General features: G+C 40.4%; 3 protein-coding genes across 4 annotated transcripts; 2 read left to right on the top strand and 1 right to left on the bottom strand.

Moving 5' to 3' along the window:
* The first annotated feature begins 335 nt into the window (after nt 1–335).
* On the top strand, nt 336–2,201 carry LOC135645954 (cation/calcium exchanger 1-like). The gene has a single exon (XM_065164920.1). It carries the CDS (start codon nt 426–428, stop codon nt 2,097–2,099), a length of 1,674 nt encoding a protein of 557 aa, XP_065020992.1. The 5' UTR covers nt 336–425; the 3' UTR covers nt 2,100–2,201.
* A 1,448-nt stretch (nt 2,202–3,649) lies between these two features.
* On the top strand, nt 3,650–5,625 carry LOC135645955 (vicilin Cor a 11.0101-like). The gene is made up of 5 exons (XM_065164921.1): nt 3,650–4,119; nt 4,199–4,374; nt 4,451–4,531; nt 4,616–4,867; nt 4,958–5,625. The coding sequence occupies exons 1-5, from the start codon at nt 3,705–3,707 to the stop codon at nt 5,447–5,449; spliced, it is 1,416 nt and encodes a 471-aa protein (XP_065020993.1). The 5' UTR covers nt 3,650–3,704; the 3' UTR covers nt 5,450–5,625.
* A 4,228-nt stretch (nt 5,626–9,853) lies between these two features.
* On the bottom strand, nt 9,854–16,284 carry LOC135644588 (2-oxoisovalerate dehydrogenase subunit beta 1, mitochondrial-like). Of its 2 annotated transcripts, XM_065162294.1 has the most exons (13): nt 15,970–16,284; nt 14,067–14,178; nt 13,802–13,837; nt 13,609–13,668; nt 12,243–12,300; nt 12,075–12,172; nt 11,787–11,876; nt 11,607–11,675; nt 11,454–11,540; nt 11,025–11,120; nt 10,863–10,940; nt 10,105–10,191; nt 9,854–10,023 (listed from the first exon to the last, which is right to left on the bottom strand). In XM_065162294.1, exons 1-13 carry the CDS (start codon nt 16,134–16,136, stop codon nt 9,988–9,990), a joined length of 1,074 nt encoding a protein of 357 aa, XP_065018366.1. In that variant the 5' UTR covers nt 16,137–16,284; the 3' UTR covers nt 9,854–9,987. The 2 variants fall into 2 exon arrangements, with proteins under 2 accessions (XP_065018366.1, XP_065018368.1); XM_065162296.1 differs by lacking the exons at nt 12,075–12,172; nt 12,243–12,300 and having other exon boundaries at nt 15,970–16,256.
* Between the last annotated feature and the right edge of the window lie 268 nt (nt 16,285–16,552).

The following is a 16,552-nucleotide window of genomic DNA, read 5'->3' as shown; positions in this document are numbered from 1 at the left end:
ACGTGGCAGCTTCCGGTGGTTGGCCGCAAAATCCCCCAAATCAATTAAATTAAATAGTAGTAGTAGTTCATGCCTTCCTGCCTCGGTACTTTTGCTCTTAAATAAATCTTGCAGATTGACTTGGACTCCTCCAAGGAAACTTCCTAAACGATATACGCTTCTTACGCCATCAAATGAACCCACATGATCCCAACCATTGATTACTCTCGCAACTTGTCCTGTTTAGGGTATCTCTTTGGGGTTTTCGCAATTGGAGTCCTCGAATCATTCCTCAAACTTGGAACTCTCTTCACAGAAACAGGTCTTCTTTGACCATGGAGCCCTTTCCCACCTCCGCTCCTTCATCCATCTTAGCATCCACGGGTCACCTCTCTCTCTCTCTCTCTCTATCTCGCTCCCTCTCTCTCGTAGTTGCATACCAGCCAATGTTGGTGCCATGTAGAATTCGAGCCATGGCCTTCAATGGTCTCTACCTCAACTGTTCCTTCCTGCTGCTTCTGACACTCCTTGTTCTCGCAGCTCATCTCGGTTCCTCCCCTCGAAGCCTTCGCCAACCCATCAAACAAGATGGTTGCGAAGGCCTGCGCAGGATCAACGACCATGAAGCCATTTGCTCCTACCTCAAGACACATGAGCAGGCCTGTGTGCCCCAAGGCTTCATAGATTACCTCCGAATCTTTTACTGCGCTTCCGGCGGCTGCCCTCCTCTGGGTTACGCTCTTCTCCTCCTGTGGCTGTTGCTGCTCTTCTACTTGCTGGGGAACACCGCTTCCCATTACTTCTGCTCGTCCTTAGGGGGCCTGTCGGGGGTGCTGAGGCTGCCTCCTACCATTGCCGGCGTCACGCTGTTGTCCCTCGGCAACGGCGCGCCGGACGTCTTCTCGAGCATCGTGTCCTTCGCGGGCTCTGGCGTCGGCGACGTCGGCCTCAGCAGCGTGCTCGGCGGCGCATTCTTCGTTTCGAGCGTGGTGGCGGGGATCATCAGCATCGCCGTGGGCTCTCGGTCCGTCGCCATCGACCGGTCCAGCTTCATACGTGACCTCTGCTTCTTCCTCCTGGTGCTGAGCTCCCTGCTCACCATATTGATCGTTGGCAAGATCGGTGTTTGGGGCTCCATGGCCTTCGCGTCCCTCTACATTGCGTATGTTGTTCTAGTGTGGGCAGGGCATTACTGCAAGGAGAAGCAGAGCGAACTGGTGGTGCCGATTCTTGATGGCCTTATGGTGGAAGAAGAAGAAGACACCGTAGCGAAAGATGTCGAAGAAGGTGTTCGACCAAATGCGAAGTCCCCGGTCTCACAGTACCTGAGCTGGTTTCTGTATCTGCTAGAGATGCCACTAAATCTGCCAAGAAGACTCACAATACCAGATGTGTCCGAGGAGAGATGGTCAAAGCCATTTGCAGTTGCTTCAGTGAGCCTATCCCCACTCTTCTTGGCAACTCTTTGGATCTCCCAAAGAGGAGAAGTAGGCTCAGAAGAGAGGATTACAACCTATGTTCTTGGTAGCGTGGCGGGGATGGTGCTGGGGATCATTGCAATTGAGACCACTGAGAAGTCTGCACCTCCAAAGACATGCCTGCTGCCTTGGCTTGCAGGTGGGTTCCTGATGAGTGTGATCTGGTCTTACATGATAGCAGGGGAGCTAGTGGCACTGCTGGTGGCCATTGGTGACATAGCTGGGATCAGCCCTCTGGTTCTGGGATTCACTGTCTTGGCATGGGGCAACTCCCTGGGGGACCTGATTGCCAACGTTGCATTGGCAGTCAGTGGTCGAGGGGATGGAGTTCAGATTGCCATCTCTGGGTGCTATGCAGGTCCAATCTTCAACACATTGGTAGGCCTGGGTGTGTCCCTTGTGCTAGCTTCTGGGGCTTCACACCCCTCTCCCTTTGTAGTCCCTCAGGATAGAGCTATCTTTGAGACACTAGGGTTCCTGATAGGAGGTCTGCTGTGGGCTCTTCTCATGCTGCCAAGGAGGAAGATGAAGCCAGACAGGGTGCTGGGCATTGGACTGTTGGCTATCTACTTGACATTTCTGTGTTGGAGGCTCTTTGAGAGCCTTCAGCTGGTGAAACTTGGAATGCCTCTCAACGTGTAACAAGCCATTCCGATGCTCTTAATTGGAGGCTGTGTGCTGATTGATATAGGATATACAAATGTATACTGCTGCTATACTAATTTAAATATCTGATTCTGCTGAGTTTGGGAGTCCAACAATGACAATGATGCTCATTTCATGTTCTAGTCCTCTGCAGTGGAAATATATCAAGGAGAACATTCCTTAGCTTATAGTCTGTTGAGCTTGGACATGTTAAGAGTAATAACTCATCCATGCTTCTGGAGAGGAAGGAGAAGTGTTAGGTGATAAGGCAGCTATTGTTTCAGTCAATCAGAAAAAGATGGAGTCTATTGAGGAATGCTACTGTGTTTCTCCATGTTTTTGGTGTGATGGTGGTTATGGTCCAGCAGAGTAAAGGCATCATCAAGTGCATCATATTTTAGCCTTGAAAGAAAGCTGTCATTTTGTTTAGCATTTGAATATGTGATGATTAAAAATCAGTGAATCAAGAAATAAGATCACTTATTGTAGTCATAGGTCACAGCTGGCCTACAATTTCTTCTGGTGAAGGCATTTACTGTCATCCTCATCCATGCTTTCCCATTCATGGGAGACTCTCCTACACTGCTTCGCTTGGAACTTTCCTCCCCAAGAGCAGTTTGAGGTCCACAAGCAAAGGATGACGCTTACTCTGATGCATCCACCAGTGTCTGTCAGTCTGAGGTGCTGCATGAATTGAATGGATCCAAAAGAGATAACCATGTCTGATCTCCTCCCATTGAAACGAGTGGAAACTCTTGTGGACTGGTTGTGGCCTCTCCTCAGATACATCTAACAGAGAGGGTTGGACAAGATTGGGTAGCTTTGGCTTTAAGGCTCTGTTGACAGCCTCATCTGCAGATTTATTTATGCCAAGTTCATGAATGCCACATCTTTGATGCCACCCCCTCAGAATTTGCTATCAAGCTGCTAATAATTGCAGGTGACTGCTATTATTTTGTATTGTCAAATGTCAGTCTTTAGCATCAGTTTGACATGATGATGAGATTGAGGCTATCAGTGGAGAATGGAGAGCCAAGGCAAGGCCATGTCTATGTTCATGACCTGCAAGTTTGGTCATGGTCTAAAATGTTATCAACTCAAGTCTGGTTATTTAACTCCCATTGTTTTCCTATAGAGTTAGACAAAGAAGAAGACAAAAGAGAGTAGGTGTAACTGTCAAATCACAACATTCTGTGTGAACTGTGATCAGACTATGGACAAGGAAGAAGTACTTGAAGTCTCATTGATGCCAGGAGGTAAGAAGGCCCAAGAAAGATGAAAGATCAACAAAAGACCAAGAAGCATGTATGCTTTCGTGTTAATATATTTCTTAATTATTGTAGGATTTAGTTTCGAGGGTCCTTGGCATCGATAGAACCAGGTGGCCTACGACTCGGTGGCCGACGACTAAATCATACGCTCCACGTGAGCTCCCTTCCTTCCACGCCGAGCCATGCACATAGCACGCGGCCGAGCGTCCTGAGGCGAACCCGCTTCTCTCTCTCTCTCTCTCTCTCTCTCTCTCTCTCAACTCTATAAATATCCGCTTAGCCATTCACATTGCATCACACATCTCCCGCAAAGACCAGAAGCCAAAGCGAAATGGCCACCAGAAGAGTCGAAGCCTTCCTCTTCCCACTTCTCCTCCTGCTCCTCTCCTCCAGCTGCCTCTTGGCTTCATCCTCCAGATCTGATCCGGAGAAAAAGCGTTGCGCCATGGAGTGCAGAGGCATTCCGGAGCAGCAGCAGAGAAAGCTATGCGTGCACCGGTGCTTAGACCATTCCGGCGAGCAAGAATCTGGAAGAGAGCACAACCCTTACTACTTCGGCCGGCGGAGCTACCAGCAGTGGAGCAGAACGGAGCACGGCAGTTTGGAGGTGCTGGAGAGGTTTGCTCGGACATCCGACCAGTTGCTGGGCGTCGACAACTACCGCCTGGCGGTGTTGGAGGCGGAGCCACATACTTTTATCATGCCCTGCCATTGGGACGCCGAACAGGTGGTTTACGTAATGCAAGGTATACCAGTCGATGCATGCAAGCTTTGATCTAAGCCCAATGGTCTCTACGTACGTAATGTCATGGCCGTCACGTGCAGGGCGTGGGACGATAACACTGCTGCACGAGGAGAGGCGAGAGTCACACGATATCAAGAGAGGAGACATCATGAGGGTTCCGGCGGGGGTGATCGTGTATGCCATCAACAAAGCCAGTAATGAGAGGCTCCGAGTCGCCATGCTCCTCCACCCCATCTCGACTCCGGGGCACATTGAGGTAGATTGGATTCAGTGCGCTCCTTTGGATTAGGTCCTCGGTGCAATGTGAAGGACTCATGGTTTCTTTGACGTAGGAGTACCATGGTGCAGCCGGGAGGAATCCACAGACCTTCTACACCAGTTTTAGCAACGAAGTACTGGAAGCTGCCTTCAATGTCGGTTCCGATCTGCTTCCATCCCCATTTTCTCATCGACTCTTCCCTCTTTAGGACTTTAACCGTACTGTGTTTGATCTGTAGACTCCGTGGGATAAACTAGAGAGGGTGTTTAGGAGCCAGAGGAAGGGGGGAATCATAAAGATAACCGAGGATCAGATCAGAGCATTGAGTGAATCCAATACTGAGAGTGGACTCTCAAATGAGCCATACAATCTGCTGGAGAACAGCCCTTCTCATTCGAATGAGCACGGTCTACTACACGAGGCCACAGGTAACGAGTGCGAGATGCTCCAGGATCTGAATGTGGACGTATCCATTGCTAACATCAGCGAGGTGATCTCACTCCTCTCTTTTTTTGCACTGTTATATGCACCACTGTAAGAGTCGTTCCCATCATTCAGCCTCTGCGGTTGTTATGTGTAGAGATCAATGATGGCTCCAAACTACGACACCCGGTCGACCAAGTTGGCCATGGTGGTGGAAGGAAGAGGCTACATCGAGATGGCTTGTCCCCACCGCTCCGCCGAGCGACGCAGAACCCAGGAAGAGACGGGATCCCAAGGAGAGCAGCGCGTCCGCTATCGGACCGTGAGATCGCGAGTCTCCCGTGGGTCGGTGTTCGTGATCCCCGCAGGGCACCCGGCGGCAGTCGTGGCCGCTGCTAACGAAAACCTTCAGGTCCTCTGCTTCGGGACACGGTCGGAGAACAACCGGAGGTACTACCTCGCGGGGAGGAACAACGTGCTGAACAGACTCGACAGGGCGGCGAAGGCGATGGCCTTCGGCGTCCCGGCGGAGGAAGTGGAAGAGGTGCTCAATGCGCAGCCGGAGAGCGTGTTCATGCCCGGTCCGGAGCGCCGGCGGGAAGAAGAAGAGAAGCGGCGGCAGCTTGTCTTCAAATATGCCGGGTTTTGAGTGAGTTGTTGAGCTTGTGGGTAGGGAATCCTGTTTCGGTGATCGACGATGAGTGCGAGAAGGATAAATTGGGGCACGGACAAGTGCTTCTGCAGTTCGAATAAAGAAGTCACATAGTTTGCGTGCTCCAACATGTGTTTCTACATGTTGTTTTGGTGATCAAATCCGCTTCTACAGTTTCCGCTGCTCTTCCCACTTCAGCTACATGTGGTTTTCACTGGTTGCGAACTGATCGTGTGTTCACGTTTGACGTCCCTTGGAATGCCAAAGTTTGAAGATTTGATCATCAGCGGCCAGTGGCATCTAACAAGAAGAGTATGAATGTTGCTAGAATATGATAAATTCTTGTCGAATTCACACTAAACAACAGTATAATAAACACAAACGATATAAATTTCAAACTATATAAAGTATAATGTATCAAAAAAATATAAGTCAAAGTTTTAAGATAACCTTTATATATATATATATATATATATATATATATATATATATATATAGAATAATTTTTTAGAAAAACTTTTATTTTAAAATTTTATCACACGATATATTTTTTTCATAAATAATCATTTCACCTTGGTCCCGCACGACCCGCGATTGCCTTCGCCCTGCAAAGTCCCTACGTTGCCCTTGTAATGCTCATAGCATCTTCCAAGAAGAAGAGTAAGGTTGCAAGAATATGATAAATTCTTATGAAAGCCGTCCTAAACAGTAATATAATAAACATAACCATGAAAATGATATAAATTTCAGACCATATAAAGTATTACGTATCAAAACAATATAAGCAAAAGTTTTAAAAATTATATATATATATATATATATATAATATAATATAAGAAAATTATAATAATAATAAATAAAAAGAGTGATAGTCATGTCATACATATCAACACTCACGTGAGGTTGATTTACAGAAAACATATCACTAGCAAATATGTAGCATATCTGACGTCGAAGGTGATGGTGGAGGTAATGACGAAAGTACTAACGCAGGAGCTGCGAAAGATGGGGATGACAGCCAATTATGTGGCGTTGGGACCGACGACCACGGAGCTCTTCTTCGCGGGGAAGAGCAGGAGGCCATGAAGTGGATAGTGGAGGCAAGCCCAGCCAGAGGACATGGCTGCATTGGTGGGGTTCCTATACACCGACGTTGCCGAGTGGGTCAATGGGCAAGTGGTTCAGGTCAATGATGGATTCATTTGAGATTGGCTTCGACTTCATTATGTTGTCATCACTCTTTATTAGTCTGTGAGATTGTGCTAGCTTATTTCAATAAAAAAATTATGCTATCCTTTTATACAATTAAAGGATATTGGGTTAAGATCCATTTTAACCAATGTAATTTTGATCATGGACCTCTTAAGCCTTTATGATTTACTTATGTCTAAAATAATCCTTATATTTTAAAAAACACATCATATAACCTCGTCCTATCAAGTCTAAGTTAATAGATAATAGAGTTTATTTAGATTTATAATAAATTATTAATATGATGACACATATAATTTAGGATTAAGATTAATTTTAGTTCATATGATTTTAGACCTCTTAAATCCTTATGGTTTACTCATGTTTAAAATAATATTTATATTTTAAAAAAATATAACATATATGTTCTTTCAGTTAAATCTAAGTTAACAGATGTTAGTGTCTGATAATTTCTTCCACAACATAATGATGCCCCCTCTTGCCATTAATGGTTTATTTTGAGTTAGCATGCTACGTATATATGTTAACTCAAAATTGATAAGAAATTAATACGAGAAGCTTATATGCTATATTTTTTAAAATATAAGTTTATGGTCAAAATCACATGAGCTAAAATGGACCTTAATCATAAATTATATGTATTATTATATTAATAATTTATTATAAATCAATATATCACCTAAGTCAACTCTAACATATGTTTAACTCAAATTTGATGAAAGAAACTTACATGCTATGTTTTTAAAAATATACAGGTTATTTTAGATATGAATACAGACTTAAAAGGTATATGCCCAAAATCATATGAGTTAAAATGAACCTTAATCTAAGGATATTTCAATTGACACAAATTAAATTTAGCCGAACCTACCACAAGATTTGATCATTTCCAAATCTAATAGATTTCAATTTCAATTTTTTAACAAGACTTGTTTTATACCATTTGTGTGTTTGCATATCACGGCACAAGTAGTAAACCCATTAACTGCAGTGACATTTTATCATCGGATCTAAAACGTGATGTGCAGACAATTCGCAATCTAATAAACGAACCATACTGCAATAAGCTACTAGCTTTCTTTGTGATTTGTACTACTGTTCGAGAATCTTGATTAATAGATGATGATGGATTATTCATTTGGTAGTAGAAAGGAAAAAAAAAAACCTCCCAAGAAGGAATAAAGTCTTGATTGAGAAATAAAATTTCAGGAAAAGAACAAGAAACCTTCCTCACGAATGAAAGGACCCGCGTAAAGTGTGGCTTAAAAATCCACATGAAATTTCAAGAAACCACTAAATTAATAAGAGGAAAGAATTCAGAGAGAAGATCGAGATGTCATCTACTTCACTGAGATCAAGTGAGACGTAGAGGAACAAAAATCAAACATAAAATATCAAGAAGAAAGGATCTAAGAACTGCAAAGCGACTAAGGAAAAGGAACCAAGAGACTAATCTATATGTAAATGTCGAGTAGAGGAACATCAAGAACGAACCAGCAAAAAGGACAGAGAACAATGTGGGGGAAAAGATGAATCCGAAAGTAGGGACATAACTGAAGAAAAGGATCCAAGAAAGATTCATTACGATTGAAGATCGAGTAAAAAGGAAAAGCAAGAACGAATCAATCAATAATGTAGCTTAGAATCACATAAAAATACGAATAAATTACTAAATTGGTAGTAAGAAAGGATTTAGGGAGAAGATCAAGGCACCGTTACTATCATGCAACTTACTAATGTGAAAGAAATAAGATCGAGAATAAAGGATTCGAAAGCACCGAGACGATTAAAGAAGTGGATCCGAGAAACTAACCTTAACATATAGTCGAATAGAGGAACAACATCAAGATCAAACCAACCAAAAGAGTAAAGAATTGTCTCAAAACATAAGATAAGAGAATAGGAAAAAAGGACCCCAAAAGAGAAGGAACTTAAGGATCTAGGAAAGTAGCATATTAAAATCAAAATCGGGCAAAGAATCCCCAAGAACGAATCAACCAATAAGCAAAGAAACAACCAAAGAAATTAGCATCGGAGAAAAATAAGATCGAGGGGACAAACGCCAAGAAGGAAACCGAGGATCCAAGAAATAAGGAAAATAGAATAAAAAACGATGGAAAGAGACACCAAGAACGAAGAAGTCCAAAAGCATAGAGGTATCCAAAGAAGATAAACAATCCAAGAAATTAGCATCCAAGAATCAAGACCGATAATGAATCCAAAAGAAAAAAGAGAAAATTAGCAGACAAAGAGGCGAAGGTGTTGCCTGGTTTCTCACAAGAGGGAAAACAGAGGAGGGGGAAGAAACAATGAGAGATCTGATGATCGCGTAGACAAAGAGGTGACGGTGTTGCCCGATTTCTCACAGGATGGAAAACAGAGGAGGAGGGAAGACACGATGAGAGATTTGACGATCGACTCTCACCAACCAAGGGAAAGATTAAACAGGAAAGCGGGCTTCATTCTTACCGTCTTTGAAAGCAAGTGACGGCCAGGGACATGGCATAAGCGACGACATGGATATTGATGCCCATCATCATGATGGCAATGCAGTGCATAGTATGATTGGATGAGCTTCGGATCCACATAATTTTTGTACTTTCAATGATTCAACATATCCATGACATACGAGAGACTTATGAGAATTAGGTATTCAAACCGGTTCGAAGCGAACCGATTTGAATATCGTTAATTTAATTTGATTAAAATAAGATAATCGAAAGGAATCGATTCAAATTTACCTAATTGAATCAATTCAAAATCGATAAATCCAATTCATTTAACCAATTAATTAATTTATGATTTTTAATAATTATATATATATATATTTTAAATACACCAATTCAATTCAATTAAACAAAAATAAAATCTTAATCCAATTGAATGACATAATAAGATTTATAAAATTAAACTCATATCATTTATAAAATTAAATCTTTAGACTGGTTTGATTAATCAATTTGAACCGAATAAAAATTAAAAATATTAAATTCAACCGATTGATATTTTTAAATTAAAACAGATTCGATTTAGTTTGGTTCGATTTGAACCAATTAACCGAACTAAAATCATTTATAGTCTTCAAAACTGAATTATTAATGAATCAATTCAGATCAAACCAGTTTTAAATCAGTTTGCTTTTTGATTTGAACACCACTGTTGGGATTTATTAAAGTATGTGGAAGCAGATGCCAATAAAAATCTTCCCTATAAAGAACAAATCATACAATACATACACAGTTTGTGGATCATATCAGGATCACCTCCACAGGATCCACAATCATATTATTGCTTTAATGAAATGGTTCCATCTGCTTCATGGTTTAGTAATTTACTGTTGCCTTGATTGCATCCAGGATCTGGAAAACAAAATATGAAGAATTGAATTGACATACAAATATATGCATGGATCGATGTGTTGCTTCAGATTATATACTCACCTTGTTCTTTGTAGGCATGTAAAATTGTTCATAAACAAGGGGGAAAGGTGTATCAAGGCCACAAATTCTTGCTACAGGAGCTTCCAACTGCAAAACACATTCAAGTCATGGTGAGAAAACTTCAAGAGAACCGAAGACAGAACAAGACAATAAATTATTGCTAGATCCATCTGGTTTATCTTACCTACTAGATAGTTTAACTAAGCAACCATAATGAATCTGACCTAACATATCGTTAATGGCGTAATGATCCCAATGGCCATTAGTTCACATCAAGAGCTTCGTCTCTAATCAAAATTCTGCCAATTTCATTTAGCAAGCTCTTACTGAGATTCACAAATTCATGTGTCTGTGTTTCCTGATCCTTATGCAAGACTTGTACAAAAGGGAAATCCATATGCCTTATAAAGTCCCAGCCCACAAAATTGCCCGACTTAATCTTCTAAACTTGCAGTAGATGTCTGGAACAGTTATTCAGTAATGCATTGATTCTAGACTATTTACTTGTCCATACCCATCTCTGAGTTATCCTCTATGATGGGTCAAGACAAAAAGATAATAGCCTTCTATTTTCTCCTGGCTTTTTGTCATATAAGTTTGTGTCACAGGCTATTATGTTTTATTTTCCACTGATGTTTAATCTAACTGACCCGATTATGTGAGGTTACCAATCTGCAAAAGTAGAGGCAAGATATGTGCACTCTTGAGTTAAGCAGCAAGCATTTGACAAGTAATGGAACTTTTAAACAATCCTGTACCCTCAAGAAGCAGCTCTCAGCAATGGAAGCAGATATCTCTGCACCAAATCCTCCAGTCACTGGAGCTTCATGACTAATCTGTGAGATGAGAACAGAGTTATAATTGTCAATGCCATGAGATGATAAATTAACCATGTACATTCAATAGAGAGCATATCTTACAAGAAGCTTCCCAGTCTTTCTAACAGAGGCTTCTACAGTTTCCTTGTCCCAGGGAATTAATGTTCTCAGATCGATCAGCTCGCAAGAAATTCCCTCCTGTACATATGCTATGTCAGTGGAATCAAGATGCTTCTAAGCCATGTTGAGATACTACTGATATAGTGGTCTTTAAATGTATATAATCTCAGCTCAAATTTAAGACTTTTATATAATTTATACTATCTTATCAAAAGTTCTTTTAGAACATAATGTGGTCATAGAAGTGCACATATGATCTTTGGTTCAAGTACTTTCTTGTTAAGAAGCTTAATAATGAGAGTGTTTTTTACGATTACTGAGCTTATGAATCTTAGATAAGTACTCACTACCAGAACACAAACTCAGATTACTGGAAGCACAAAATTAGAAAGCCATTGATGAACAATGGACCTTTGCAGCTTCAACACATGCTTGTTCTAATACAGAAAGCTGAGCTCCCCATCCAACAAGTGTGATGTCACTCCCTTGACGAATCACCTGGTGGTAGGCATTGACAACTTAAGGTTCCTTTGCAATGATCTTTAGTGAGAGGGCATGCTTTACCTCAGCCTCCGATAAAGGCAACATGTAGTCATGTTCAGGAACCTCTTCAACAGCCAACCTGTACAACCACTAAACAAGTAGCAGATGCGACAATATCCTAAATCAACCATTTTTGGGATGACAGAGTAAAGATCTCTAGACATTTAGAGAAAGCAAAATTCATGTAAAAGATATTCATACTTTTGGTTCAAAAAATATACTTGGATTTGGATCGCGTATGCAGGATAACAACAATCCCTTCGCTTGCTGTGGGCTTCGAGGAATCACCACCTAAAAGAAATTTACTTGAGATCATATATTTTGTAATTGAGATGTGGTATTTTCTAACCTTGGCGAGGAACTTAAGTTCTGAAATGGGAAAGATGACTAGCACACAAGTTAGCTAGTCACTATATCTTTAGACAACATATTTATTTAACATTGAATTTATTTTAAATCAAAGAAATGAAGAGGAATCAGGATCTAAACCTTTAGACCAGGTACATGACAAAAGAAAGACTCTGGTGACTGTGAATGATAATGGCCACCATGTCCAACAGCTCCATATGGAGTTCTTATTGTTAACCCTGGGGTAAAACAGTAGGAGAATATGAAAGAACTAAAACCCAATAAAAAAAAAAAAAAAAGGAGAGGTACCTCCACAATTGAACTCATTCCCGCTTCGATATCTAAATTTTGCAGCCTCATTGACAATCTACAAGTTGGAATAAAAATGTCAAAAATTTGCAAACAATTGCAAGGTGAAAAGAAATATGACATGGTGGTGTCCCTGAGATTCATTTTGAATCAGAAGTCCTGAGAGACATTGATGTGACCGGTGCATGTAGTGCCTAATAATATTTTGGATGTCAAAAATCATACTCAATAATCAACAATCTGACTTAATACTATGTACCCTAGAGCTTTTACATGGTCAATGAGATATTTATGTAGAGTCCACTTTTAAAACTTAATAATACATATGTGTCATGGTATTCCCTAAACAACAGGAATACAAATAATAACTGAGTCCTCGGTTTTAGTGGAGTAAGCCATTGGAGCAGCAGTGACTAGCAGAGTTGGATTTTTAAGGTTATGCATGATATAAGATTGTATGGTACAGGGTGAAGCACAATAGGGCAACAGTAGCAATATTCAATGATGGTGATATAGCATAGTAACTCAAGGGATGGCAACCAAGTCAGAAATAACAGGCCCTCACCGAAATGAATACAGATCGATACCAAGTATATGATCCAATACTGGTCCTGATCAGATTGATGTCTGATTGGTATTTAAAGCCTTGCCCTCAGCCCAATCCACTTCAAACACTAAGAAATGCAAAGTATGATTATAAGCTGAAGCGCAAAGTATTTTCTGCTTCAGGCTTATGGTGATGGGAATCATGGATGTTGCGATTTGCATGTGGTGGAACAGTAAACAACTATATGTTGTAGCTATATTAATTATACCTGGTAGATAATGAACCAATTAAATAATATATAACAAAGGCACAGCTAATTTTAATTCTGCAAAATGATTTCAATTGTTGAATTATTTTAGGGTATGACTATTTCTATGTTATTATTTACCACGTACTTTTGTTGAGCAAGTCATGCTTCAATATCAATATAACAAATTCCAATTCTAGATTAGCATCTTCCTCGAGTATCTTGTTTAAATGAAACATCTAAGTTAGATATCAATCGCCCTATGAAGGATAAGTGGTTAGGAAAAACATAAAACATATCCATTGATAGCTATAAACACCCTTGATTACAAGCAAAAAACAATCTTCAACTTCCATTTCTGTACAGAGGATATGATTAAGTTTATGATATTCTCCAGATTTTTTTTATTTATTGATAAAATTAAAGCAGGCATTTTTGATCAAGCAAATAAACAGTTGACCTGCTTGAACTTACCACATTCTTAGAAAGTAGAAACTATCAAACTGAACTTTATCTTACAAATGAAAAACAGAGTCAGATAGACAAATACATTCTTAGTGCAAAGGACATGCCTGGTCAAAAGCAGGATAAATGTAATCTGCAAACTGGATCTCTGCGATAGCTCGATTCCCCTTATCAGACACACACAAAAAGAAAATGGCCAACGTCACAAACAACAAACTTTGTATTGATTTCTAATTAACAGAAAAGAAGTAAATTCAAAAGTGTATATATAGGTGAAAATATTAAAACAAGACATCATACCATTGCTGCAAGGCCTATTGCAAATCCAACAATACCCTGTGAAAACAAGGTTAAAATGAGAGGAATTATGCAACAATAAAAAAAAATCTAATCTTTCAGCCATGATTCCACTGGAAAGAGACAAGGAGCATTTAGCCAAAGAACACATAGAACACTCATTTTGTAAAATCAATGAATCATCATAATTTCTGGGTTCAGTATTAAATCTGCCAATTTCCATCATCTATGTGTAAACATTTCACAGATAAAAAAATCAAGATAGTACCTGTTCACACAAGGGAGTATTGAAAACTCTACTTCTACCAAATCTATCAGCCAGTCCTGTTGTACAGCGAAAGACCCCGCCAAATCTGACATCTTCTCCAAAGACATACGCACTGCAAATAATTTATTTTTTGAGATTAATAACCATCAAGAAGTGGAAATAACATGGTTGGGCAGCAGCAAACAAAGAAAACATTCTTTCATCTAAAGCTGTGGTAATAGTGTTACTGACACAATGAAAATTTTGATTACTCAGCAAAATGCATATGCATTTGCTAGATACATAAAAATAAACAGCTGAATTACATCAAGAATCAGCGCCGCCACCTAAAAAATAGCATTAGAATGAACCAAAGTCCTAGTGAATTTTTTATTACTCCAAATACATATTGGTAAAACATAATACGATGCATGTCTAAGCTGCAACATATGAACATACCAATGGTAAAAAATTAATTGTGGATCATGAGTGGTCCATGTAGTACCTAAATGATCTCCCATCAAAAGAATATTATCTTTAATGAAAGGTAGAGGCTTCTGTAGTTTGTTGTTGCAACATTTATTTCAACAAAAATAAACAGCTATACAGTGTCATTCATGTTTCAATTCTATGGAATTCCTTCTAATGCCTCAAGTGTGCTGCTTGTGGACAAGGTTAACAGTTTAGAAAGGTAATGGAAACATATTGCAGATGCTTTACTCACTAGTTGTGACTTGACAGTTGCTTTTAGGTTACTGGTTATGTATGTAACAATGGGATTTAATTATATAGAAACTGCAGTGAACACATGTTATTTTCACATATGCACCAACACATGGCGATGAAAATTTTTCATTGATAATAGTATTCATATTTACACTTAAGGTTATTTAAGGCAACTTTGCAATTCTCTTAGGGAAACTTATGGGAATTGTGGCATTGTACCCAAACCCAAAGAGGTTATAAAGTTCAGTCACCCTCAACTATTTTCTGATTTAGGTACGTCAAATTTAGAGAACTAAACTTTTTCTTTGGGGAAGAAAGTAATCCTCATAAGATTTATTTTATTTGAGATAAGGAAAAAATGCAAAATTTCTGGAACCAGAAGGAAGAATCACTCTTTAATACAAACAAGCATGAAATAAGTGATAAATTTTCTCCAAATAAAGCAGCTGGGGCTTGTTGGATAACAGAACAAAAACAAAAGCATAGCAATTGGTGTAGCACCAAACTTTGAAGGTGTAAAGGAGGAAAATTATACTAACAGCAGCAGACAAAGATATTAAATCATTCAGGAAGTGTTGTAACACACTATAAAGGGACTTGGTCAATTAAAAAACCCAAGTGCAAACTTGATTTGGTCATAGTCATACCAGCCCCAGGGTCTTCCAGGTGTTCCCCATAGTTTTGTTCTTCAGTACGCCAAACTAATGGTTCAAATCTAAAACTAGCATATCGAATGTTTCGATATTCATTGCAAAGTAGGATTAATCTCTTTTTCTTAGCAACTTTAATCGGATTAAATAGACGATATGAGAAATAACCAGTATCGTTCTTCTTAAACCCATATCAATTCATTCATCCAAGAACTGTAGTTCGAACATGCTTTTTGCGACCACCAATAGTTTCATTATTTTCAAGAACGAAATTCGAAAAAGAATCACATGCATCGGTAGATCAAATATACGCAACTTTTAAGAAACTATATAAATATATGAAATCCTTCCCAAATAACCAAAATATCATCAATGATCCAATGCATCATAAAAAAACAATACATTTCAAGAATCCAACACAACAAATTCCGAAACATTAGGTTGGCTCAGAAATGGCTTCTTTCACATACCAAAACAAGGAACCAACACGATTTATGATCAAGCGAAAACGGAAAAGAAAATAGCCGACGAGAGGATCAAGGACCGACCGTGGATCAGTGTCTAGCGCGATGTGGAGGGCCTGGTTAATTGCCGAGAAGAGATTGATGGGTTTCCCGTCCTTCGCGGCCTTCTCCGTCTCACACGAACTGGAGAAACCCCTCGCCGCTATCGAAGTCCTTCTTCCGAACAACCGCAGGGCCATAGCCGTTGCCATCGGCCGATGCCTTGATCTGCAACCGATTCCGGTCGAAGAGGAGCACCGATGGTGGTAGGTACGAATGCCGTCTCCGAAGTGCCAACGGGAGCGCTGCGGGATAATGTTGCGGGTCCCCGAGTCGAGAAGACGTTCTTATCCCCGAAAGCCCCACGCGTGCCCGAAGTGCCACGAGGGATGAGAAAGTTGCGGGCAGAAATATACTACTCGTCCGATTTGCACAGTCCAACGCCGCGTCAGCGAAGAGTCAGCATAAGCGATCGCCCCGTCGCTCACCGACGATGATCCCCAATCAGAACCGGTGAATGGGCTTAGCGCATTCACGGGTCCCACATCAACGGCGATGCGGAACATCTCTCTGGGTCCCGCATGGATCCATCGTCGTGGGAGACAACTGCGCGTTGCCTGTCCCGTCA

The sequence above is a fragment of the Musa acuminata genome, chromosome BXJ3-8 (assembly GCF_036884655.1).
Source record: "Musa acuminata AAA Group cultivar baxijiao chromosome BXJ3-8, Cavendish_Baxijiao_AAA, whole genome shotgun sequence".
Taxonomy (NCBI): Eukaryota; Viridiplantae; Streptophyta; class Magnoliopsida; order Zingiberales; family Musaceae; genus Musa; species Musa acuminata.
The sequence above is the reverse complement of the archived record's forward strand: the minus strand, read 5'-3'. Positions and strand labels throughout refer to the sequence as shown.